This window comes from Anas acuta, chromosome 15, assembly GCF_963932015.1.
Source record: "Anas acuta chromosome 15, bAnaAcu1.1, whole genome shotgun sequence".
NCBI lineage: Eukaryota > Metazoa > Chordata > Aves > Anseriformes > Anatidae > Anas > Anas acuta.
The window spans coordinates 18,479,067-18,503,615 of NC_088993.1; the positions used below are offsets into that span (position 1 = coordinate 18,479,067).

The 24,549-nt window shown below is 36.3% G+C and overlaps 1 protein-coding gene across 11 annotated transcripts in view; it reads left to right on the forward strand.

The window, feature by feature from the left end:
• The window catches only part of UNKL (unk like zinc finger), a 48,107-nt gene that overhangs the window by 2,342 nt on the left and 21,216 nt on the right, over positions 1-24,549 (forward strand). For 5 of the 11 annotated variants that reach the window (XM_068699726.1, XM_068699728.1, XM_068699723.1 and 2 more), the window contains exons 3-10: positions 1,830-2,039; positions 6,140-6,316; positions 9,324-9,481; positions 11,411-11,546; positions 12,286-12,403; positions 14,858-14,942; positions 17,701-17,855; positions 24,133-24,321. In XM_068699726.1, the coding sequence (XP_068555827.1) occupies positions 1,830-2,039; positions 6,140-6,316; positions 9,324-9,481; positions 11,411-11,546; positions 12,286-12,403; positions 14,858-14,942; positions 17,701-17,855; positions 24,133-24,321 (1,228 nt within the window). Of the gene's footprint in view, positions 1-1,829; positions 2,040-6,139; positions 6,317-7,215; positions 7,737-9,323; positions 9,482-11,410; positions 11,547-12,285; positions 12,404-14,857; positions 14,943-17,700; positions 17,856-24,132; positions 24,322-24,549 lie in introns of those variants that run through there. The other 6 variants (XM_068699722.1, XM_068699727.1, XM_068699729.1 and 3 more) reach the window with 5 other exon arrangements.

A 24,549-nucleotide genomic window follows, 5' to 3' on the forward strand; every position in this document is an offset into this window, starting at 1 on the left:
ACCGCGCCCGAGAGGCGCCCCGCTTCCTGGGCCTCGGGGGGTGCCGCGGGGAGGGCCTCAGGCCCCGAGGCGGCGGGCCCCGGTCGTGTGCCAGGCCTGCCCCGCGCGGCCTCCTGGTCCGGCGGCGGGTCTGAGGAGGTCGCCCGGCCGGCCTCCGCCGTGCTTCCTTCTCGGCTCCGGACGCCGCGGGGCGGAAGCCCGGTTATGTGTAGGCCGAACGCAGGCGGCCCAGGCACGGCTGACCGTGGAGCGCTAGCGGCTGTTCGCGCCGTGCGTCTGCTCCCGTGGTCCACCCTGTCCAGTCCGTCCTGGGAGCAGCCGGCATCCTCCGGCAGCCTGAGCTCCCCAGCGCGCTTTGGCATTCCAGGACTGTTCTCAAGAAGCTAAGAAAGCTGTCCTCCTGCTTCTCTTGAGCGTTGCCTAGCCAGTCTCAGCACGAGCTCGTGGAACGCTTCTCTGATGATTCCTGCAGACCTTCACATGCTGAAAGACAGCTTCGGTGTTCTCCCTGGAAACGACAGCTTTCCTCAGATGCTGTCTGTTAAAGTTCCTGCAGCCTCCTAGCACTACTGACAGCCCCACTTGCATACGAGCACATGCTCCCCACAAATGCAGAATAATTTATTGCCTAATTTTTGAATTCCTTTCATCCCATCCCCCATATCATCACTTTTATTGTGCCCTGTTTCCAGCACTCTCTGAAGGACCACAAGAACATAGCCACTTACTAGATACTGCTACAGTCCTTTCTACGGATTTGAACATCCAAAAAGTCTATTCCCCATTTTTTTCCCCACAGTCCTGAATAGTTTAGAAGTTAAACTTGAAGGCATGCTTTGTAACTGCATGTCATCAAATTCCTTGTATGCATATTGAGTAGTTAAAAACTAAATGATGCCCTTGATTCTCTCTAATCCTTCCCTCGCCCAGAATCTTCAATTCCCCCTGTAGCCCGTTACACATGCTGCACCCTTTTTGAGACCTCTGGGAAATCCAAGGTTCTTCTATAGAGTCCCCAGGTACTCTTTCCGATGCAAGTACTTAGAACTTTAGGGATCTAATGAGCTTGTTAAATTGGCTAATAGATAGATAAACAGGAAGAAGTGATGTCTTACATCCGTTGACAAATGCTATAGTCATGCTGAATCTGGAATGATATTGTATGGAAAGGCTCGGACTTCCTAAATAGCTTCAATGCTTGAGATGCCAATGAAGGACTGTCTTACTAACACCTAAGGAACCTTCAAAAAGACTTTCAGTTTGTCTCAAAACAAACCTAACAGTCTCTAAGTTTGCCGAAGTCTTCTCGTAGACTCTGATAACCTTCTTAAACTACTTTTAATCCTCTAGCTTTTGATATAGCACGTCCATGTTCTGGGGTTACTGTGATTAAGCACCAGCGTTTAAGTTAGATGTGGTATTTAGCTAGAGTAGCCATTGTTGGACTATTTTGTGTGGCAGCAACCTATATGAATGCTCATTCAAGTACCTTGATGGATTTATAATCTCTGCTTGGTGGTTATTTAGGGCAAAATTCTGACTACTGTGGTTTTAAAGTTTGTTTATTTGTTTTTAATTCAGTTACATAACATAGTATAATTTGCCAGGCATTCCACAGTATTTTATTCACAATGCATCTGTCATGAAAGAATGAAGTCACTTGTATTCAGCCACTAAACAGTAAATCATGCATAGGAGCTGAAACTGTATGCAGGTACATCAGTAAATTTTTTCATGGGCTAAATGCACGGAATTGTCAAGTGCCCTGTTAATACTGTAAAAATGTGCCTCCAATAAGATAAACTTGTAACACAGTTTAATTTTTTTAGGTATCTAAAGGAATTTAGGACAGAGCAGTGCCCCCTATTTTTGCAGCACAAGTGTACCCAGCACAGACCATTTACCTGTTTTCATTGGCATTTCCTAAATCAGCGTCGTCGTAGACCTATACGAAGGCGTGATGGGACTTTTAACTACAGTCCAGATGTTTATTGTACAAAATATGATGAGACTACAGGAATCTGCCCAGATGGAGATGAGTAAGTGGTTTCTTTCAATCCTAAGTGTTTGTAGTATTAATGAATTTACAGAAAGATGTTAATTTATCCTTAGCAAAAATGATTGATAGAATCCTGAAGTTTGACTGAGAACAACTTTTTATAAATGATTTGCCAATTTTTGACGCATATGCTTTTATGTAAGTGTATATTCTTTAGGCTATCGTAGAGTTAAAACCACAATTTTGCATTGTAACCATCTTTAAAGCATAACATAAGAAATTAATTTTCTGGTAGTATTGTTTCTGTTGTTGCTGCACATTTTTGTTGTCAATTGTGCGGCTTTTTTGAAATGGCATGTGCAAGTTGAGTTGTATAGAGATCGATGGATAGTAGAGGAGAATGGCTGTTTTTTGATGCCTCCACAGGGAGAACAACAGAAGTTCATAGTTTGTTGTCTGGCTAGACCGTTAGTATTTGTATTTCCAAGGACATGTTATGTCTCTTCTAGATTAAGACTACAGGGAACATGTGTAGTGACATGGGGAGGGGGTTAGGCTTTGTGGAGATGAGAATGTATGGCAGGCATATGTGTGTGTGTGTGTGTATATATATATATATATATATATATATATATATATATAAAATAGGAGCTGGGTATACTGTGGTCATATATCATAGAGGAGCTAGCTTTATCTGCAGTGATGGAAGCAAGGAAGGACTTCGGACAGAGAAAACATCCAGGAATTACATCGTTACGCTGCTCACCTGTTTTGAAAAAGGAAGATAGTCATTTTGGTTATTGTAGTGTTTAGCAGCACTTATCAGGGACCAGGTATCTTTTGTGTTACGGGCTGTAGACACAGAAGAAAAAGGGTGGATTTTTCACAGAGGTGTTAAACGCTAAACAGCAAGGATAACAAGAGAAAGTAGACAACAAAAAAGCAGTGGACAGTGTGACAATATTTAGAACCATGCCCAAGCAATATAAACAAACAAACAAACAAAAAGTCTTTGAGGGATGATTTAAAAGAGAACAATTAAGTACTTTTTCAGATGTTTGTAAAGCACTTCTGCTAGTCCTAGGGCAGTATGAGCAGTTCTTGTTTGAACATCAACAAAAACGTAATGGATGTTTGTGTCATGTATCGACCTGGGCAAAAACTGACTTTTCATTATCGATTGGTAGTTATTGATGCTAGTGGCAGAAAAAGGAAGCAGTCTTTTAAAAGGATGTTAGCTAGGTAAGATTGCACTGTTAGAAGCAAATAAGAGGGTGTTTCAATACCTGGAAAGTGAGATGAAAGTTTGCACAATCTTTTGCAGTAGATGGATTGGAAAGGCTGTACCCTACAATTGCTGAAGATTACTCCTAGGTTAGAAGCCTACGTGTCAAGGGATGATGGTCATATTGTCTGGCATAACAGAAGTGCAGCGGACTTGACAAGTAAAACCAGTAGTGAGATTCAGACCTCTGTCTTAGCATGTTGTGCTTATAGTTTGCATTAAATAGATAGGTCTGGGAGTTAACAGCAAAGAGGTAGTGGTTTTAAAGTTTGTGTTTTGCAGAGAAGTCGCTCAGTTGAAGAAGGATAAGAACAGGGACTAAGGTTGGAGTCCTGTGAGACATCTCACCAGAAGTATAATACATGTAGAATGTTGAAGTTGGAAGATACGTTGCAGGAGAAATTGAGAGGAAAATGCAGATGTGACTGAATTCTTTTAGGCAAAGAAGGACAAGCCAGGTGGTCAGAGGAGATGATTCTCCTGCTACTATATTTAGTGTTGGTGTGGCTTTTAAGAGAAAAAGTGAGTAAAGCGGACGGTAAATTAGGAAAACAAAGATACAAGTGAATAAAGAAAATTGAGTCTGTTTTCTTCTGTTCAGTTATAAAGTGAAATTATTGGAGATGTTTGTGACAGAAGATTCAGCTGGCCTTATTCTAGATCTGGTACTGAGATTTCATGGCTAGAAATGGCAGTCAGCTACTGTAAGCTGATAGCCAATTGAGGCTAAGGTAGAAGAGAAAAGCTATATAGGACAAATAGTTGGAAAAGGCAAGAAAAAACAAATGTAAATTTCTTAAAGATGTTTAAGAAATATCCGAAGCATGTCTGTAGTGGCAGAAGGAGAAAATGGAGGGAAGCACCAGCATTTCTGAGAATATGCCCACAGAATGGCAGCATTTCTGCTACAGAACTCCGCAAAATATTTTTTTTTCCTTGTTTTGTCTTCTGCCTAAAATTTAGCCTTTATTTGGAGCAATTTCAGATTGTTAGAACGAGGTTAGAACCGGCAGTGCCAGGACACCCCTGTTTTAAGCTATCCATTCCCATGTGCTTGTATTTTTTTGGCTCTTATGTGTATCTCTATTTTCCAGTTCTGCTCATATGAATGCAGTTAGTTTAATGGAGTTTGAGTTAACGTAATGCTAGCAATTAAGGAAAAAATGTTGACATCCATAATTGTTATCGGACTTTCAAGAGAGCTAAGTAGAAATTGTAGGTTTTACCTAGGCTTGGCTGTATTATTTCATCCCAAAATTCAATTTTGAATAAAAGGAAGCCTAAAAATTTAAAGCTGTTTAGAAGAGAGTTTTTCTACAGATAGCAAATTAAAACAATCTGTTTTAAGGAAGGGCCTGTGAGAAAGATTAGATTAATTCAAGAGTTAGAGGAATATATTATGAGCAATGAATAGTGTTCCTCTAAATTTGACATGCGAGAGAAGTGATACTTTTTTAAAATCTGATCTGTGTTTAACCGTTGTAGTCAAATGATGTCAGATTGTAAAAGAGAAGCTTATTTTGGATATATTAGTGTCCATAACATCAGACTTCTCTAAGACTGAAGGAATTACAGTGAATTAGAATGAAGTCTACTACAGAAGAGCACTGTGAGTAACTCTAGGCAAAAATGTCAGTGATCAGAACAGAAGTAGAAATTTGTGTTTCTTTTCATACATTTGAGTACTTCTAGTATTTCCCTTTAAAGTGGATGTTTTTGTTTGTTTGTTTATCCTTAAAGGATATCTTTCGAATGTTTGACATTGTGAATTAAGAAGAGCGTGGAAAGGAAAATTCTTTACTTAAAGGGTGGTGAGCAGGAAAAGTATATAATTTTGGTTTTAATATATAAATACCAAACTTGTAAATTTTTTCAAATAATTTGTTTAGTTTCTAAGCAAGCTTTTAAAAATATGGTAGATAAAGCTTAGGCCTGCATCAGTTCTTATGAATCTTAAACTCTACTTAGTACTTCACCTTTCTTCCTCCATTTACACATTTCTATGTTTTTTTTTTTTTTTTTTCATTTGATGTTCTGTACCACTCTCTGAGTCTTTTGATGCAGTTTCTTTTTCTTTGGGATGTGCGAAAGTAATTTTCGGAGATAAATATTTTTTCAAACCCAGAGGTGACCAAAATTAGTTACACTGAAATAAACTGAGGGAGAACAGACTTGTCTGTATGTTTATTTATTTAGTTATTTCATTTGTTTATAATTGGTAGTTAGAATTACAATCCACACATAATGTTAGCAATTTTAGAGTACAGACAGTACCTCGTATAGTTGTGTGTGAAAAATTGTTAGTATATCTACAAAGATGTTTTGCTGATGCAAGAATTTTCTCTTCCTTTTAATAGAAGAGTTGTTTTAGATTTGCTCTCAGGTTGTTCAAGAAGTTTCACACTTAAAAAGATCAGGCAGAAAAAAAAAATCATGATGCTTCAAGTACCCCCCTGGTCTTAGATGACGATAGCATTAAAAAACAATTAACGCTTTCTTTGGACCTCTTAGTGAAGAATGACGTAAGCTTGTATCAGTATGGAGGATGTCATTTCTTAGTTCAGATGTTGCTGCTTGTTATAGTAAGCACATATGTGCTTACTATGTTTGTTAAGGATATCTTTGTGAACTATCCTGCTATAAATTCTTATAACTCTAGATGAGACTAAGAAATAGATTAACATTTTTAATTTTCAAGTTGATCTGTAACAATAATTTATTGGGACAATTTCTATTTGAAGAATCCTGCAAAGTTGTTTGTTATAAGTTAATGAGAGAGAGAGTATAATTCAGATTTTACCATTTAAAAACAAAACTCAAAGCAATGCTTTAACTTTCCTCTTTCTACTGTATAGTTGCGCTTACCTGCATCGAACAACAGGAGATACAGAAAGGAAGTATCATCTCAGATATTACAAGACTGGAACATGCATTCATGAAACAGATGCCCGGGGTCACTGTGTGAAGAATGGAATTCACTGTGCCTTTGCTCATGGGCCACATGACATTAGACCTCCGGTATATGATATAAGGTAGTCTTGTTTCAAATTTTGCAGACTAGTTTGTAGGAAATACCATGTCTGTTATCACCACACACCAGAAAATGTCGTATGCTTTGCATGAAAAATATACTTTCCTTTGTAACTATAAACATAAGAATGTATTTTACTGTGCATCAAGATAGCACGCTGATGATGGATCTAAGTACACTGGGGAATACAAACAGTAATGTTTTGTGTCTTGCAGATTCAAGAGACATCTGTGTAATTCTTATGACTGATGAAAGACAAGATACTTTGTGTTATGCCTTGTAAATTTGCACATGGTTTTTATATTTACAAATTACATCTTTCAGTTTCTGAATTTGTGTTAGGCATTTTTAAATGGTCTGTATACGCTTGATAGGAAAGAATAGCAATTCCTTTGAAGCCTTGGAGGGTGACAAGTATCACTTTCTGGACAGTGGGTGAGCATTCTGGGGAAGCGTCAGTATGTGTTTGCCCTATTATTACACTCTTCCTTTGGCGTTTGCTGTTGGCCACTGCTGGAGACAGAGTTCCAGGTTTAAGAGAACCTTTGATTTGAGCTGGTATGACTGCTATACTACATTATCTCCTTTGTTATCCATTATTCCCAACCATGTGTTGGGGGATCATATTTTGAATAAATTCATACTTTGCCACAGAGTGCACTGCTGCATTGCCTGGTCGCATACTGGATGTGTATTACTGTGTGTATTACACATTACTTATATAGAGCTTTACTTTACAGAAGACTCCCCTCCATCAGATAGCTGATGTTTCTGCTGCAAGACATCTGTCCACATCTGTCCATTTTTTTTTTTTGACTTCCCTCATTTAGCATATGCAGTATGATACTATGTCAGTTTGAATGCAGAACAATTAGTATTGTTGTAATCTTTTCTAATTAGAGGACTTCTGAGGAGTGGCTGAGGTCACTTGGTTTGTTCATCCTAGAGAAGAGGAGACCTCATGGCGGTCTACAGCTTCCTCATGAGGGGCAGTGGAGGGGCAGGTGCTGATCTCTTCTCTCTGGTGACAGCAACAGGACCCAAGGGAGCATTATGTTCAGGCTGAGTATCAAGAAAAGTTTTTTTTTCTGAGAAGATGGTCGGGCACTGGAGAAGAGCCCCAGGGAAGTCATGGCACCAAACCTGCTGGAGTTCAAGAAGTGTTTGGACAATGCTCTCAGACATGTGGTTTGATTTTTTGGGTGGTCCTGTGTGGAGCTGCGAACTGGACTCAATGATCCTTGTGGGTCCCTTCCAACTCCGGATATTCTATAATTCTATGATTCTGTAATGTATTAGAATGAGGAACCAATGTATGGCGATACTGAAGCCAAGCTCTCTTTTCTAAATGTCTTTTAATATGTTCGTTTGTTGGCGACTGGCTGCATACAAAGCATCAGGAGAAGCTGAAGACACTCATGGTAGGCTTCTACATTTTAACTGCTTGAACCTAAAAGTAGGCTGACTCAGACGTTGGTGTTTGTGAAAAACAGTCATATGCCATTGCTTCTCTGGTTTTCAGGCATTCAGCATTCATAAGGAAGTCCAAACAATCAGACATTCTTGTTTGGTGATCTTTTTGCTCTAAGATGGCCAATGATACTAGGGTTTCTTCATTATAAGTAAAGAGCAAAGAAATCACAGTAAATCAATGGTGCAGACATTGACATTATTTCCCTTAAAAGACATGCTTTTCTGCGCATTCATGTTAAAGAAAAAGTGTTCTTTAGAAATAGTACCTCTTTTCCTTCTCATTGCCCATGTGCTCCTTGAATCTGTGAAAGACATATTTTGACAGTTTGAAAGACTCGAGACTAGGCTTTGGGGTTTGTCTCATTTTCTTTTCCTTTTTGAGATTTTTCTCCTTGGAGGACACTTGGGGTCTGGGAAGTTCTTGAAATGCTATGTAAATGATATAACTACTTACATTATAAAGCCCCGTACCTTTCAAATTCCTCTTCAGAGGTCCTTGTTTTACTAGGAGTATTTTGGAATAGGAGATAAGCTCCTTGAGTATGTCTTTTGAGAGAGCAGTGCCAATTGAAAATAGAGACTTTCGATTCTCATGAAGACAGAGTATTATAGTTCCACCTCTGGTATTTGGTTCCTCACCTTGTTTCTTCATTGTTTCAAAGTCTGCCTAATATAATTTTGCTTTAGCATCCTTTTATTTATTTATTTATTTTTAAATAAAATAATCCATTGTATTGGTTTGCCATTGTCGAATCTCTGTACAGCTTGATTTTGTTAAAAGGGTATAATGACGCTGTCTTGGGTTTTTGGTAGTGGTTTTATACCGCTAGTACAATAAGTTTTAGTTTAGTAGTGGTCATTTCAGATCTTTCACCGAGATTGTGGCTGCTTACCTGAAAAGCAGCTGTAAATACTTGCAGAAGTATTCCATTTCCTCATAATGATTGTCATTTGCTACTATGTCTCCCAAATGACTTGACGTACTTTTATTGCAGAATGGTACAATGAGCCAAAATGCTTTGGCTTCTTTTATATGATCTAGTTTTCTGTAAATAATATTTTGCATCTCCCTTCAATATTCACTTTTCCAAGATGAAGAGTCTTAAGGCATTTATTTCTCCCCTATGTAAGTGTTTTCCTGTATTTCTGATCACCCTTACTTCTCATAACTTTTTTTGTTCTACCACTGTAGTCCCAAACTCTTATGTGACAGTGGAATATTAGAAACTTATAGCATATACAAAATGTCAGCATGCCGACATGCAGAGGTATGGATGGACATTGTTGATACAAACATTGGCTGTGTATGTAAAGCCAGCACTCTTTCATATGTTGTCTTTGATTAGTTTATGCGGGTATTCCTTATGTCTATTTACTTGCTTTAGTGCAAGTAATGGTGTGAAACAGTCAATTTATTTTTTTCAAATTTAGGCTTGTTAAGACTTAGATTAAATGACATAATTTTGATAGAATAGGACATGATTTTTTTTTTTTGGTAAGACAGATAGGGTTACTGTAGCTATACAGTTTAGCAGTGTTATTTTCTTTCCCCATTCCAGAGAACTTCAGGTGCAGGAATCTTTCCAGAATGGGCAGCTAGGATGCAGTGAAGGTATTCCAGATCTGCAACCAGGGATTTTAGCAAGTCAAGCAATGATTGAGAAGATCCTTAGTGAAGATCCAAGATGGCAGGGTAATGTTAGCCTGTCTCCTTTCTTTGTTTATTGGTGTTTGATGCAATTTGTTGATACTCGGTTAACCCTGAGAGAAGTTCAAGTCTTTTTTATAATAGAGTAAAAAATTGGTTTAGTAAGTAATATGTGTGTTTGTGAATAATTTGTACAGTCTGTCCCATTTATATTCAGATTGTATATTGAAAATGTTTTTGAGGATGTCTAATAGTTCTCCTCCAGTTTACTTAATACAAGAGTTGCTAATCTGTGTCAATTGAATAAATGCTCTTAAAGTCAGTAGAAGCTCTGTCTTGCGCTAAGTAGTAATAATGATTAGAGTCTTCATTTTTAATTTACTAACAGACTAGTTAGAAAACTAGTTAGTTACTTTAGTAAGTAAACTAGTTTACTTACTTTAGTTAGTAAACTAGTTAGTTACTTTATTCTTTGCTGAGCTTGACTAACAGGAATGAAGTAGAATATTAAACGGAAAATTGGAGGAGAATATTAAATTATGAAAATGTCTTGAAAGCATTACATTGTGTACTTAATTTCAATTGTCTTGGTTTTCCTAAGGCTTTCAAATTTGGTTCTCATGTATCTTGGTTTAGACTTGCATGTTACACTGCCAAAGATGTTAGTATTAAAAGGATATTAATAGAGCTCTTGCTCAAACGTTACTTTAGAAAAGATTGCACGGTACAGTTACTTTCAAAAATTCATGTGGAGGCAGTAACATAGTAAGAGGTCAAAGGAAGGTGTTGTCTCTAAGGAAATTGAGGGAGATAATTGCATGACACTTGTCCCTGCTATACGTTTTGAATCTACTAGAGGGTGAGTTCCAGTCATTTAAGTACTAATAAAGTATAGACCATAGTCTTTGCATTGTGATAGGGGTATGTTATATAATGTTGTATGGTTTCGTTCAATCCTGAGTACGGTGAGATGGAACATAATCACTAGAGATTGAAAATAATCATTCAGCTGGTGACTTCAGCTTTATATTCTTAAGTTTTAAATGAAACTATTTAAAAGGACTGAACGAAGAGTAGACGCTGTGTGATACTCTGATTAGTAATCTCTGCTATTTAAAAGTATGTCATTAATGACTCTTTGAGAATGCTTTTTTGTCTAGTTTTCCACAAATCCTGCAGGAATCTTGTCGTATTCTGCAGTTCATTTTTGAGAACATCTCAGATTAGAAGGTTTGCTAATTGCAATGCATGACATTGATTGCTTCTTTATATGTACAACCATTTTCCTACTTTAGGAAGGAGTTAGATAGGTTTGACATGATTTACTCTTCACAAATCCATGCTAGCTGATAGCTGAAGTTTGCCTCCTAATTTATGGTCTTCTACAGTGTTTTTCTAACATTTTCTTAGACAGAACCATGTTTTTAGACAGAACCTTGTTTGCCATCTCCTAATTCCTCCTTACTTGAATCAGAGATATAGAGACATAGGCAAAGGGAGAGAAGAGACTCTAGATTTTGTTCAGGAAGATCTTACTGGGTAGTCTTAATATGCCTTAACATGAAAGTAGTTTTGGTGAAATAAGGACTATTAACACTAAACTTAAGAAAAATGCAGATATAAAATTTGAAATGGTTTTAGTGTTTGTCTTACAGTTTTGGGTATTCATTTTTAAAATGTTGAATATGTATAATGAGAATTTCTGGATAGTTTGTCTGCCGATAGGTTGCTAGTGCTTTATCTATGTACTTTATTGAACAGTTGCTGTTGAATGTAAAAGTGATGAAGATTACTTTGCATGTTGGTATATTGGACTGTATGTCAAAAATGCAGATTGTATATAGTTTTATAAGAACGTGTGAATCTGTGACTTTTTTTTATTACAAAAAGTCTGATAATTAAGCTCGCTCACTTAAGACACTCTGAATGCAAAATGTTGTTGTTTATTTCTTTTAATTTTTGACCTGTTTACAGACACAAATTTTGTATTAGCTGGCTACAAGACAGAACAGTGTACCAAGCCACCCAGACTCTGCCGCCAGGGTTATGCGTGTCCACACTATCACAATAGTCGAGACAGAAGACGAAATCCCAGAAAATTCAGATACAGGTACATAAATATTAAGAACAGAATTTTGGTCAGTCAAGATAGCTGTTAATACTCTGATCTGTTTGGTTTCTTGTATTATGCAGTTGGATATTCCTAGTGGAATAAAAACATGTCTTTTCCAGTAGACTTGCTAAAACTTTTTTTTTTTTCCTAAAAAAAGCATCTGTTCATAATAATCATGTAATTCTGAAGAATAAAACCACGAAACAGTAATTAAATTTTCCTTCTTCCCTGTGAATGATGAAAACAATATCTATAATTCTTAGCAAAAATTGAGAATCACTAGGTAATACCCTCTTTGATATGAAAAAAGAGTTACAATTTCTGGCATTCTTCTTTTTTTGTTCCTAAATTTTTCTGTTTATGAGCAGAAAAATTTTGGTTCTTAGGACCAAAATTTAAAATTTAATGCATTGCCTCACTTTTGGAATGAGCCTATCATTCTAAAACACCAGTTTCTTTATTGATTTGGTATTCTTTCATGCTGTGGTGGAACATTTAGAATTGTTGGGTTTTGCTTGACAGTCTCAGGACTGTCCATAAATTTCACCAGACAGAAGAAAAATGGAATCCTACTAGCTTGTCCTCCTTCTGTCAAAAAATTTACAAAAAGCAGGTGTCTCTTAGAATTCACAACATTCTAGGTCCCAGAAGCTAAGATTCTGAGTTTTAATGGGAAATTTCTTGAGACTTCTGCTAGGATGTAGATAAAAACGTGCTTGGACTTCATTTTTTATAGGTCCACTCCTTGCCCCAATGTAAAACATGCAGATGAATGGGGTGAACCTTCAAGGTGTGAAAGTGGGGATAGCTGTCAGTATTGTCATTCTCGTACAGAGCAGCAGTTTCATCCTGAGGTAAGAACTATGTTTCTACTTATTTTTAATGTTTTTAAATTTATTATGGAGTTGATTGTTGATTAAAGATGATACCCATGAAATAATATGTGGCATTTGGAGAGAAAATTAATGTAATGCCTCAAGTAGTTGAGGTTTTAACGACAAAAAAAAAAGTACATAGAAATAGTTATTTGTACTGCTGTGATTCTCATTGATAGGCATTTTTATTATACTTTTATGAAAAATGAATTACTATTCTCTTCAATGGTTGGATACCTTTAATCTGTTAGCTGGATTGATTTGTCACATGGCTCATGTGAAAATACTTTTTTCAAGTTGATGGCCCATATATAAGATTGGGGCATAAATAAATGGGTTCTCTTTTTTTGCCTAACTTTCAGAATCAGTAATAAAGTCACAGTACTAATTGCATTTAATCAATAACTTGGGAAAAAAAAATCTATTTTAAGTTAAGAAGATATATGTCAAATTATTACAAAAAATGATTAGGTCAAGAGGAGATGAAAAGAGCAGAAAACTGTCCTACTAGCTGGAGACACTCCAGAAAAACAAGATAAATTTAGGTTACGCCATAAGTGAAGTCATTGTGACTTTGTTGGATTCATGAGCATAACAGTGAAGTGCTAGGGAACAGAGCAGTGCTGTGCAATCTGCTGAGATTTAAATCTTTTGTGACACTAGGAAAGTATTAAATTTGCCAGTTATTGGAAACAAACATGATACTGAATAGACATGTTAGGTGAGAAGCTGCCTGTACATCTTTAGATATCTGTTTTGGTTTTGGGACCTCTGAATGGACATGAAGAATTCACAGCAGAATGTAATTTCTTGCATTAGGAACTTCAACACTTAACTAAGGTATAAGCAAATACCATTTGAGCAATGGCTATTTTCTCTTCCAATTATGGAGATTATAGAAGGCATCTCAAGAGCATACCAGAATACTGACTTTAGAGTTGTTGCAAACTCTTTATCATACTTTCCCTATCATAAATTGAGCATCTGCATCTTTATAGTAAATAAATCCTTGCTATCTATACTCTTAGATGCTGCTCCAGAATTTCTCTGTCCTTGTTTCTAGAGATCTTTTGGTCTAGATTTATTTCAGATTATTTAATTTCTACCTTATATTCCAGCCCTTTTCTGTAATAACATTGTGTTCCTGCTTAATGACTGCTGTAGCATGACTACCCTACTTTCATTTATGACAAAGCTCATAATGAAATTGCTAAAATAAGTCACTGGGCTGAGGCATGAGTTGTGATACTAATTTTGTCTGCTGCCTTCCTTTTTTATACCACCTTTATACCATCTTCCCACTTGTTTAACAGCAGATATGTAACATTGGTAAGAGTCATGATCTTCATTAGCTGAAATAATTAATCTTACACATCCTGTACTGAAGTTCTTATTAGAATGACCACTTTTACAGTTTAGAGGAGAATCTTTGATTTATTGGTGAGTCTACTAGGATGTGCCTTAACAAAATGTATTTTTAGTTTTATCACTTTTTTTCTTCCGTCCTTTCTTCCATCCGTCCTTCCGTCCTTCCTTTCTTCCTTCCTTTAATTAAACTTTGACAGAATAATTAGTGGACTTGCAGTGGCCTGAATCAGCTATTTTTGTTCTTCTCAAACTTAAGTGTGCTATACTTGAAACACCTCAGTCAGATGTACTACTTCTGATGTGACAGATTTGCTAAGAGTACATGCTAACTGCAGCTGTTTCATATGTCAGTTCTTTAAATATTCTGATGCAACAATAACCTAATTCATTTCCTGACCCTGAACCAAATTAGTCACTTCAAGCTCTAGTCACTTCAATCTTTGCTTTTATTTCCATTAGCTGTGCTGCCTTTGTTGTAGTGTTGAACATAATTCATGCTGGTATTCAGGACAGCTTGGTAGGCATAGGGTCATCACCTCTCTTAATTTTAGTTGAAGCATTTAATTTCACAGGAATGAGCAACATGCCTTTACTCAAAGGAGGAGTTTTCATTCGACTTCTTACCCTATGATCCTTTCGCTTCTTTGCTTAAGCTCTGACTTCCTTTCAGTTGTGCGATTAGCATGCACAACTTCTAATTTAACAACTTTAATTTCTTAAAGTGATGTAAATGACTTTGAAAAATTTGTTGTTGGTGTTTGACTTGTTTCCATGCCACATGGAAAACCAAAACAGTTTGAACAATGCTTTGCTAGAACACCGTTGTTAATATTTATTATTACTACAGAAAAAGGTTAAGATTCTCATCTCCTGTTTACTTTTCTTACAATTCTGCTCTTCTATTTAAGTTTAAAAAAAAACACACAAGAACTGAATTCCCTGAGAAAGTGTATTGCATATTGCTATTAAATATTAAGAACTCTTAATTTAAATGTTTTAAAACTTTAATTATTTGTCACTACATAGCAAATATGTGTAAGTTAACTATGCTTCTGTTTTGTTTAGATATATAAATCTACAAAGTGCAATGACATGCGTCAGACAGGTTACTGCCCACGTGGTCCATTTTGTGCATTTGCCCATGTTGAAGGTAAGTAAGAGAACAGTTATTTTGTATCAGTGTTCATAAAAGTGCACAGTCATTTCTAAGTATCTGTAACAGAAATTACTTTAAGTCATTAATTTTAATGTATAAATAGCAATTGGTGTCACATGTTTTTAGAAATCCATTCCATGTTTTCCAATACACTATGTTGTTATGGGAGCTTGCTGCATTTGCATCAAATTTGCAGCAGCAGTAAAACAGGAAGTGCTTTTCTTTACAAATGCAGCTTGTCCTGTTAACACTTAGAACTTGATTTGTCAAATGTATACGCACGTTTGAGTTTTGTTAAATACACGGCTTGTCCTATTGAAGCCTATGATAAGCTTCAAAACAAATAAATAATGGTCTGGTCCAGGCTTACATTTTACCTTCTGCTTCAAGGGATGAAGAGAGGCATCAGGTGCTCTACCGACTCTGAAGATCCCCAGATTTCTGTGATTAAGTAGTATTTAGCTTATGATTCTGTAATGATGAGTAATGGCAGTTTACCTGTTCTAGGCAAATGTGATGTTCTGTACAGCCATTTATTGCAGTACTTGCTTACCTATGTGGAACAGGTAAAGGAATATTTTCCACCATTCATACAAGTATTTTGGCATCTTCTGTCATTCTGTGTTGAAATAAATTGGGGAAGCACATGTTCCCTACAGTAACATTCTTTGTCTTCTCACAATGAGTTCTTCAGAATCAGCAGGAACGTTTTATCTTCTTTTCTTTTTTTTTTTTTTTCCTACCCTTCCCTTTTCTGAAGACCACAATATTTTTTTCAGGAGCTCCAGTGATCTCCATGATACAGGCCATCACATAAGACTGCTGTTTTTTCAGGTCCAACCTCCCACAACAGCAGTTCATCTCTGTGAAAATACACTTAAACTTGGGGGAGGTCTACGCTGTAGAGTTTGTAACTTCCATGAATCAGGACAGAAACTATGATGTTTACTCATCAAAGGAATTAGAATAGTTGTAGAAGCACATCTTCCAAATTTAATGTGTTTCTTTGACTTACTGTTAATAAGCAGAATAGCAAAAACTAATTGTGGTGTTATTCCTATATTCTTTGAAAAGAGAAAGAAGAGATTATTTTTCTCTTGAAACGTTTGGAAGGTACTCTTAACACTACATTCTTAGGGTGTTTCATCTACTTAAACTCATTTATAGAGTACTAGAGGAGCATGTGGTTGTGTCACAAAAAGAAGACTTATGAAGATTTAAAAGAGTGGGAATCAAATAGTGTTTTTCCTATGACAGTGTGAGGGTCGGCTGGACATAAGATAGCTGACTGGACTTGCTCTGTGCAAGCAGTTACACCATGAAATGATACTTAGCGAAAGTGAGAATAAATCACGAAAAGTGAGTGCATCTGTTTCTGTCTTCTGAACCATTCTTTTCATACTCATTTTGTAAGAGGAACAACAGTGATCTACTGACATCCTCTTTGCAATCCCTGCAGATTCTTTTTTTTTTTTTTTTTTTTGGATGTGGCTGGACTGGACTTGCATACATAGTGGTACTTAAGACAAGCTCTTTTCCATTTTTCATGCGGATGTCACTGCCTGATTTTTATACTTCATAAAATAGTTAAGATACTTGATAAAGCACTGGACCATATACTAAGAGGCTGATGGAGTTACGATAAATAAAATGATAGGAAAAAAAAAAGCACCTCATCATTAGAAACTATCCTCAGCTTTGTTATCTACCATGTAGAGAAGTACTTCCGTATTTCACATTCTTATCCTGTTTCTGACAATGGCTTGCACTTCTGTACCCTCTAGCAGAGCTACTTATTATCTGGGAGAGAAATGTTCGCATTTGATTTTTAAATGTAGTTCATTGTTACTTCTTCGGAACTGCAGTAGTGACTAGAGATGAAAAAAATCTTACAGTATCTTTAGAGTTTATTAAGGGACTTTGTTTTCAGTCCTGACTAACTTATTTTGATATATTGTGTGTTGTGTATGAATTATGAGGTGAGGAATATCATTAACTGTAATAAGTAATTTTTCATTAACTCATCATTTGTATGTAAATCTAGAAGTCTAAATCTCGTCTATATATTTTTACATTTAAAGAATCGAGTATCTGAGATGTTGAAAAGGTTAACAGTAGTCTTTGGGAAACTGGGAAGTAATTGTTCAGTTACCTTGAGCTGAATTTTTTGGTATCAAAATTAATAAGTTATTGGTTACGATTTACGTCTAAGTTAATAGTGAACTTTCTCAAAGATTATTATTCATTTTAAAGTTAAGCACTGTACGTACCAGCTTCTCTTTACTTACTTAATTATTATTAAGTGAAATGTTTCTAGACTGGATGGAGGGAAAAAAAAGGCAAAATCAACTCAGTAATTATGATGCCACTGTTACATTCCAGTCAGGGGTTATTAAAAAAAAAAAAAAAAGTTTTTAAACTCAGGAGTAATAGACATTCTGGAGAACAAAGCAAAATCTATAATATGGTAAAACATTTGAGTTTTGATCTACCATCAGTTTTTGATGAAGCAAGAAAAGTATCACTACAGTAGTTCACCTTTGTTTGTAGCCACAAATACATAATGATGAATTATATTATTCTTACCTTGTCTTCGTGCTTTTATTTAAAGAAAAAGAGACATTTTTTGTGTGTGTGTGTGATTGATGTTTCTGTGTGATGGGTGTTTTGTTTGGTACTAGGTATGTAATTGTTAAATTCACACAGCTAAGTATCAAACCTGTGTGTAATTTGTTGGGGATTCCTTCAACAGAGGACACCATGAATGTAGTCATACTGCAAACTGGTTGTCAATCAAAGCCAGGCGCTCACCTGTTTCCAACAGACAGCATAGGAATTGCAAATGAATGGAGCAGCAGTCTTAACTCCACAAACAGCATTACAAATAACAGTGGGCAGTCTGGAAATGTAAGTGTAAATCTGGAAAAGCTACTACTAATAATCACTGTACCAATATATAATTGTTTATTTTATTTCTTAAACGTCTGTTTTTATTTCTTTGTACTTCATCAAAAAAGAAAAAAATCACAGCTACAGGAAATGTCAGGCAGTATTATTTAACTGGTTTTGAAAACCTAAATGGAATGTCTGCCCAGGGCACCAGATTTAATTATGTATTACGTGTGTTTTCTGTTCTTGTTTTCTGTCTTAAAATGCAATATTTTGAATGCTACATTGAGGAATGTTGTTGTTAATCAAATATACAACTACAAGACAGCTTAATTTATGTGTCTGTTTTTTCTGTAGGAGAGGTTTCATTCATGGAAGATCTTGCCTGATAACGGCCCTCTTCTCTGTCCTAATTTGCTAATGTTACGAATTAAGGGATGTCCTATCCAATCATACTTTACTTAAAGCTCCTTGCAGTGATGCAGTAGAAGCAGTGTGTTTGGTAATAGAGAGGTGTTTGATTACAAAGGTGGTAAATGTAGTCTATGTTAGCAAATTTCATCAGTAAAGGTTGGGGACAAGAACTAGCAAGGTATATTGCAGAATTTTTAATGATCTTCCTTTTAGTATCAATTGGAATAGATCTTTTGTTTGTTTTGCAGCAAAATAATTGTTTTTTAACCCAGCAGGCAGCTAAGTACCACATGATCACTCGCTCCCCCAGTGGGATGGGAGAGGTAATTAGAAAAAGTTAAAAATGCAAGAACTCATGGGTTGAGATGAAGGCAGTTTAACAAGAAAGAAAGATAAACAAACAAAGCCACAAGTAATGCAAAATGCAATTGCTCACTACCAGCTGACTGATGCTTAGCCAGTCCCTAAGCAGTGGCATCCCCTCCCACCCTGGCCATCTCCCCCCCCCCCCCCCCCCCCAAGTTTTTATTGTTGAGCTGATGCTCTATGAATACAAATATCCCTTTGGTCAATTTGGGTCGCTGTCCTGGCTGTGTCCCCTTTCAGCTTCGTGTGCACTCCCAGCCTTCTTGCTGGCAGGACATGAGAAGCTGAAAAGTTCTTGGCTCAGTGTAAGCATTGCTCTGCAGCAACTGAAACATCAGTGTATTATCAGCGTTATTTCATCCTAAATACAAAACACAGCACCATACTAGATCCTATGAAGAAAATTAACTTTGTCCCAGTCAAAACAAGGACAATAATATATAAAGATAGCAACATCTTTTCTTTTGCGATTTTTTTTCTTAACATATTTTTAATATGTAAATACATTTATTACCAGAATTTCATTTCTAGGTTTCCAGAAGTGTTGATCTATCCTGCTTGGTTAGAAACTACATGAAAGGACATAGTTTAAATAACGTTTAAAAGGAATTGTAAGTAAATAGAGCATTTGTTAAAACTCCTGACTTTTTCTTGTAGTTTCATTATGGTGTCCTGTAGATCAAGAATAAAGATACCAGTATGCAAGCATTTTATCTCAGGACTCCAGGGCAGAAGCCAGGAGTTCTGGCTATAAGGTTCTGAGAGAGAGTCCACCTGTTTATTTGGGAAGCTAACCTTCTGAAACTTTCAGGAGAGACTCATATCAGAAACTTCTTAGCCTGTCATGAATGAATTCATTACAGCTGAAAATGCTAACTATCCTTGTGTGCCTTCCAGCCTTGAGAAATCTTCCTCCATATACATGCGTTTTTCTGTTATAGTCATTGGGATTCTGATTAACATTGTGTACATTTTCCATTCTGTTTCCATTAAGAGCGCTTGCATTCCTGTTCAAGTGTGAAAATGCAGAAGTTGACCCTGCTGTCTTTCCTGTACTTTCTGCTTGAAGTTTTATTAGAAGTAGCCATCTTTTTCTGTTCTCTGGCAAAATGTCATGCCATTTCTTTCACTTGATTACTTACCTACACTTCCATTATATTTTTTCTGAATATTCAGTTCCTGATTTCTTATTACCAATTTGGTCTTATGTCTTTATATGTTTAATTCTTGAATTGCGTTGCTTGCTTACTTGCACCATCAGCATCTCTTTTAAACTGCTTTCTGTTAGCATTAAAGCAGTCACTGTATGCTTTCCTACCTCCCCCCATTTTTCTCTACTTTGGCACCATGTTTACATTCTTTGTTCATGCTTTTCTCTCTGTTCCAATAAGCTTTGTCTTTCTGTCTCCTTCATCTTCATTCTCAGCACTATCAGATGCTGCTCCCAAGTGAACTTAATTTTAGTGATTTTAGTGTTTTTTTTTTTTTTTTTTCACTCCATAATCAGACTTTCTCACTTCTTTTGAGTCTTCAGAACTAAATCTCTCTATTCATATTCCAAAACTTCTTTCACCTGTACTGCTGTATTACGCCAGTGAAGTAACCTGCTATTTTCTTTACTTCTAGAGGCGAAGGGTGGTGTAGTACTTAGAGCACAAACCTTGGGCTTGAGAGACCTAACTCGGTTCTCTGCTCAGTCATAAAAAACCTCCTTGACTCGGAGCAAGTTGTTTAACTACCTGTTGCCTATGTCCACAGTTTGAGAGTTTAATACTATTTCCCTTTCTATAAAAAATATTGAAAGAATGAGCCCATTAAAAATGCTGTACAATCCAAGTTGTTAGTGAGGAGGCTCTGTTTTAAATAACTTTTGTAAACTAATACCTTCATTACATTCTTACATGTTCATCTAAGTATTTATAGTTTCCCTTCCTCTCCCTTACACTATTTTTCCTTCTCATGCTGATATTACACTTATTTTGATGTTAGTAGTGACATTTGATTTCATGTTAATTATGAACAAAAAGTCGCTTCTGATACAAAATGCACATTTATTCGTCATCTTGGCATTGATATTGCACTAAGTTGAATGACTTTCTAGTGATACATTTCTTGACATTCTTGAATGTTCTTTTTATCTTACTTGCGCAAAAAAAAAGCAAGACAGTTGAGATACAGGAGCAGTGGTCTTAAAGGTATCGTGTATCAGGCTGCAATAGATGACTAAATATTTGAGAAAATATTTTTTGTCAGATGATTGGCAGTGTAACCTGTCATGATTTCTCTGTGGAGTCCACCTACCTTTGAGTCATGGAAAAGATGCATTTTCAAGCCTGGACAGAAAGGTGGAGGGCCCTGATAAATGTTGACACTAAGGGCCGGAACATCTTCAGCAGACCTGGAGGAGTCTCTCAAAGATGAAAAGGAGGTGGCCCTAAAATTCTTCCATTTGCCTTCTCTGCCTTAGAAATGACTTTTGTTCGATGACCTTAGATAATGACCCGGATCGGGTATTTTTCCTAAATATTGTCTCTTCTTGCCCCCTTTTGGTAGCAGGATATTAGCCTGGGTCTAATCCAACAGCTCATCTTACTACATTTATATTACGGGAATAAATGTACAGTATAGGGGCTGGCAGAAGATAGGAATAAATTCCAAATAATAACTTCATACCAAAAAGACTTTATATGTAAACTGTCCTGTAAATTCATCCTAGGCTTGAAATGCAAAGATTTCTTCTTTCCTGCTTGTATATTTTAGCCTACTGTGGATATTATATGACTCATTTTTTTCATGTATTCTCTGTAAGTTGAGTCACACAGAATTTGTGGTACTATATAACGTAGTTACTAAAACTTAATGTGTTTTTTTTTTGCCGGAAAATACAAAAGGCAGAGTAGAGGCTATTGCTATCTACTCTCATCATGGTTGACTCTTCAGAGTTTAAAATCAAAAATCTAAACATATGTGTAATCAGATGCTGCTTCCTGCAGCTTTGGTGGCTGAGCAGTATTTACTTATTTATTTTGTGGCAAAACTACACAAATTATTACTGTGCAAGTTCTTAATGCTTGAAGCTCTCTCTGTAGATGTTAATGCTACTGTTGATACCTACTATAAAAAAAAGGGTCATATGAATGGCACCTTATAATCTTATCTGACGGTATACACATCTCATAGCATCTGAACTTGACCAGTAGCTCTGTACCTCAAACCCTTTACTTCTGGTTGAAAAAGGGTGTAGCTCCATTTACGGTTCTATTCTCTGCAGGTAGCTCTCCAAGATAAATAATCCATAATGACTATCTTCCTTCCTTCCTTTCCCCTGGACTACATTAGGTCACATTGTGAGGGAGTAACTGCATTGCAGGGGGGTAACCATGATGTACGTCTTCCTCTGCCTGTAAATTAATCTATGTTGCCTGCCTATATGAAAATGTGGTTGTGAAATTTACATCTGAGAAACATTCTGTGCAGATAAGGGAAATCACATCCTTAAATGGAGTCTGTAGTTTATCTAGACTGTTATCTTACTTCTGGTGTTAATGTGCCTTCACTGTCTACTCATTTTAATTTACCTACTTGTCTGCTGCATTAAGGAACCCTCTGCTACCAGAAATACGTTTTTTAAATATTCTTAGAAGATGTTACTGTATTGTTCATAGTAAGTTTTCAAAATCTTTGGATATGGAACTGAATACCTTAACAAGTTTTTGGCAACAAAACCAAACCAAAACTCCACAGGTTTTTAATTTCACTTAAGATCAATGTTTTTTTCCTGGCAGTGTCCCTTTTTTTTTTTTTTTTTTCCCCCTTCAATTTTCTCTTTAGGATAAGCAAGATTTCAATATATTTGAATTTTATAAAAATTGCTAACTTTCTAATCCATGCACAAGGGCAATCCTCAGTTTTGGATTTGCGGTGAATGGTAACAGAAAGAGAAACATTATATGCCGTAACTAGCTTGTGGTCAAAACATGAATCCTACAGCCTTGGACTTCAGTAGAAATTTTGTCTGAATAAACCTTGGCTATCAATTTAATTATTTTTGCTGTGGTGTCCACTCTTGTACTTCTGTTGTCTGTCAGGCTATATGTACATGTATGTTTCATTCTTACATAGGTAGGCTCTCTTTGGATTTCAGAAACAGTACAATTGCGCAACTGTATGCAGATAAGGTCTGTGACAGCAGATTTTATGTAGGAAAAGGTGTGAGTGAATGCATAGGTAATAATATTCAATGGCTGTAGGGCTTACATTTGTTGAGGTGTTTGTTCTGTCCAAGGTTAAGATGACCTACCTGTAGGTTCATGTGTGTCCTCTACCTGATTTAAAGGAATTTGAATCTGAAGTTCCTGCTGCACAGGAGGGGCATCTTGAGGTTATGCTATTCTGGGGAGAGAGGTGTCTCATTTTAAAATCCTGATTTGTTTAAAATATTTTCACATTCTTTGGATCATAAAGTAAGAGTTAAGGTTAACCCTAAGTTGAGAGTTTAGTAGTAAGCTATATAGTTATTTTCAGTCTGTCTGATTCAGTGTGTGTTTTATCTTTAAACAAATGAAAACAACTTTGGCAGAATTTTACTCCACTATTGTACAGAGCATTGACTAGTTCAGGTTCTTGAAACTTCACAGACTGTTCTGAATCAAGTGAAAGAGGGATTGAAATGTGTCTCATCGCTGAGTGTTCTCACCACTGAGAGAACTGAGTCTAGTTATTAGCCTGGCTTGAAAAAATTAAAAGGTTTATTTAAAAAAATGTAGAAACAAGCAGTACCCACAGTTTCACTTGAACATGTTTATTGTAGGAATCTGCCACCTGACTTCTAAATTTCAGGTTCATTGGAATTATACTTTGAGTGAACATATTGTCCAGGCCTGCTTACAAAGATTACAACTTCACCTTAAGCCTTTTACTTCAGAAATTTATAACTCTCTGGCAGTTGTATATCAGAACAAAAATGTATAAATTCAGTAGTGTTTTAAATGTTGAAGTGTTGAGGATGTTTACTCATTAACAGATTACTTAAGAATCTCAGAAAACAGCCTTTTGAGATATACAAATGGGCATTGACTTACTTTTTGCCAAACTTCTACTTGACTTTTTCTTATTGAACTTGATCCCGGTGAGTTCTTTGAAAGTGTGAAATGTCATACAATGCTTACTTCAAACTGTAAATAAATAAATACATGAATGAATGGTAGTCATAGTTGTCAGAAAGCAAGTAATTTCTGCCTGAGAGTCATTTTGTGCATAGGGAACAAACAAGGCAATATTCTGGTGTGTACAAATGCATCTTCTTTTGAAATTTGTATAGTTACAATATCTCCATGTTACTTTGGCTATCAGCTAGTTTTTAAGGTAATATCAAAAAATACACAGATATGCTGAAGTTGGCATTGTATTAACAGAAATTGAAGTTGATCTATAATTTCAACTAATTGTGTTCTAAAGGGAAAATAGATATGTAAAAATATAGAGTATATTAGACACTGTTTTCTGTCTTCTACAGATTTCCTGTTCTTCAAGTCCAACTGTAACATCAACTTCTAGTAGCAGTAGTTCTTTGTCACCTCTGGGACCTCTTTGTAGACAGAGATCATTAGCAAATGGTGTTCTGTGTTCTGAGTCTAGTACATCAGGTGTTTCTTCACCAACATCTAGCTATCCAAAAGCACCAGGTTTTGAACGAGAAGATCAGGTATGTGAATAATATGGGTGTAGAATTACAAATGCAACCTTAACATAATTTGATTCAGAAGAAAATGTTCTCTGCCTCACATATCTGCCCTCATTTAAAACAGAGTTGGGAGCCGTCTTCTGTTGTGAGCTAAACAGTGTCAAACTACAGTTGTCACTGGCCAAGAACACCCTTGCAAAGTGTCAACTGATATATAGTAAGTTGTAACTTTGCAGAAGCATTATGATT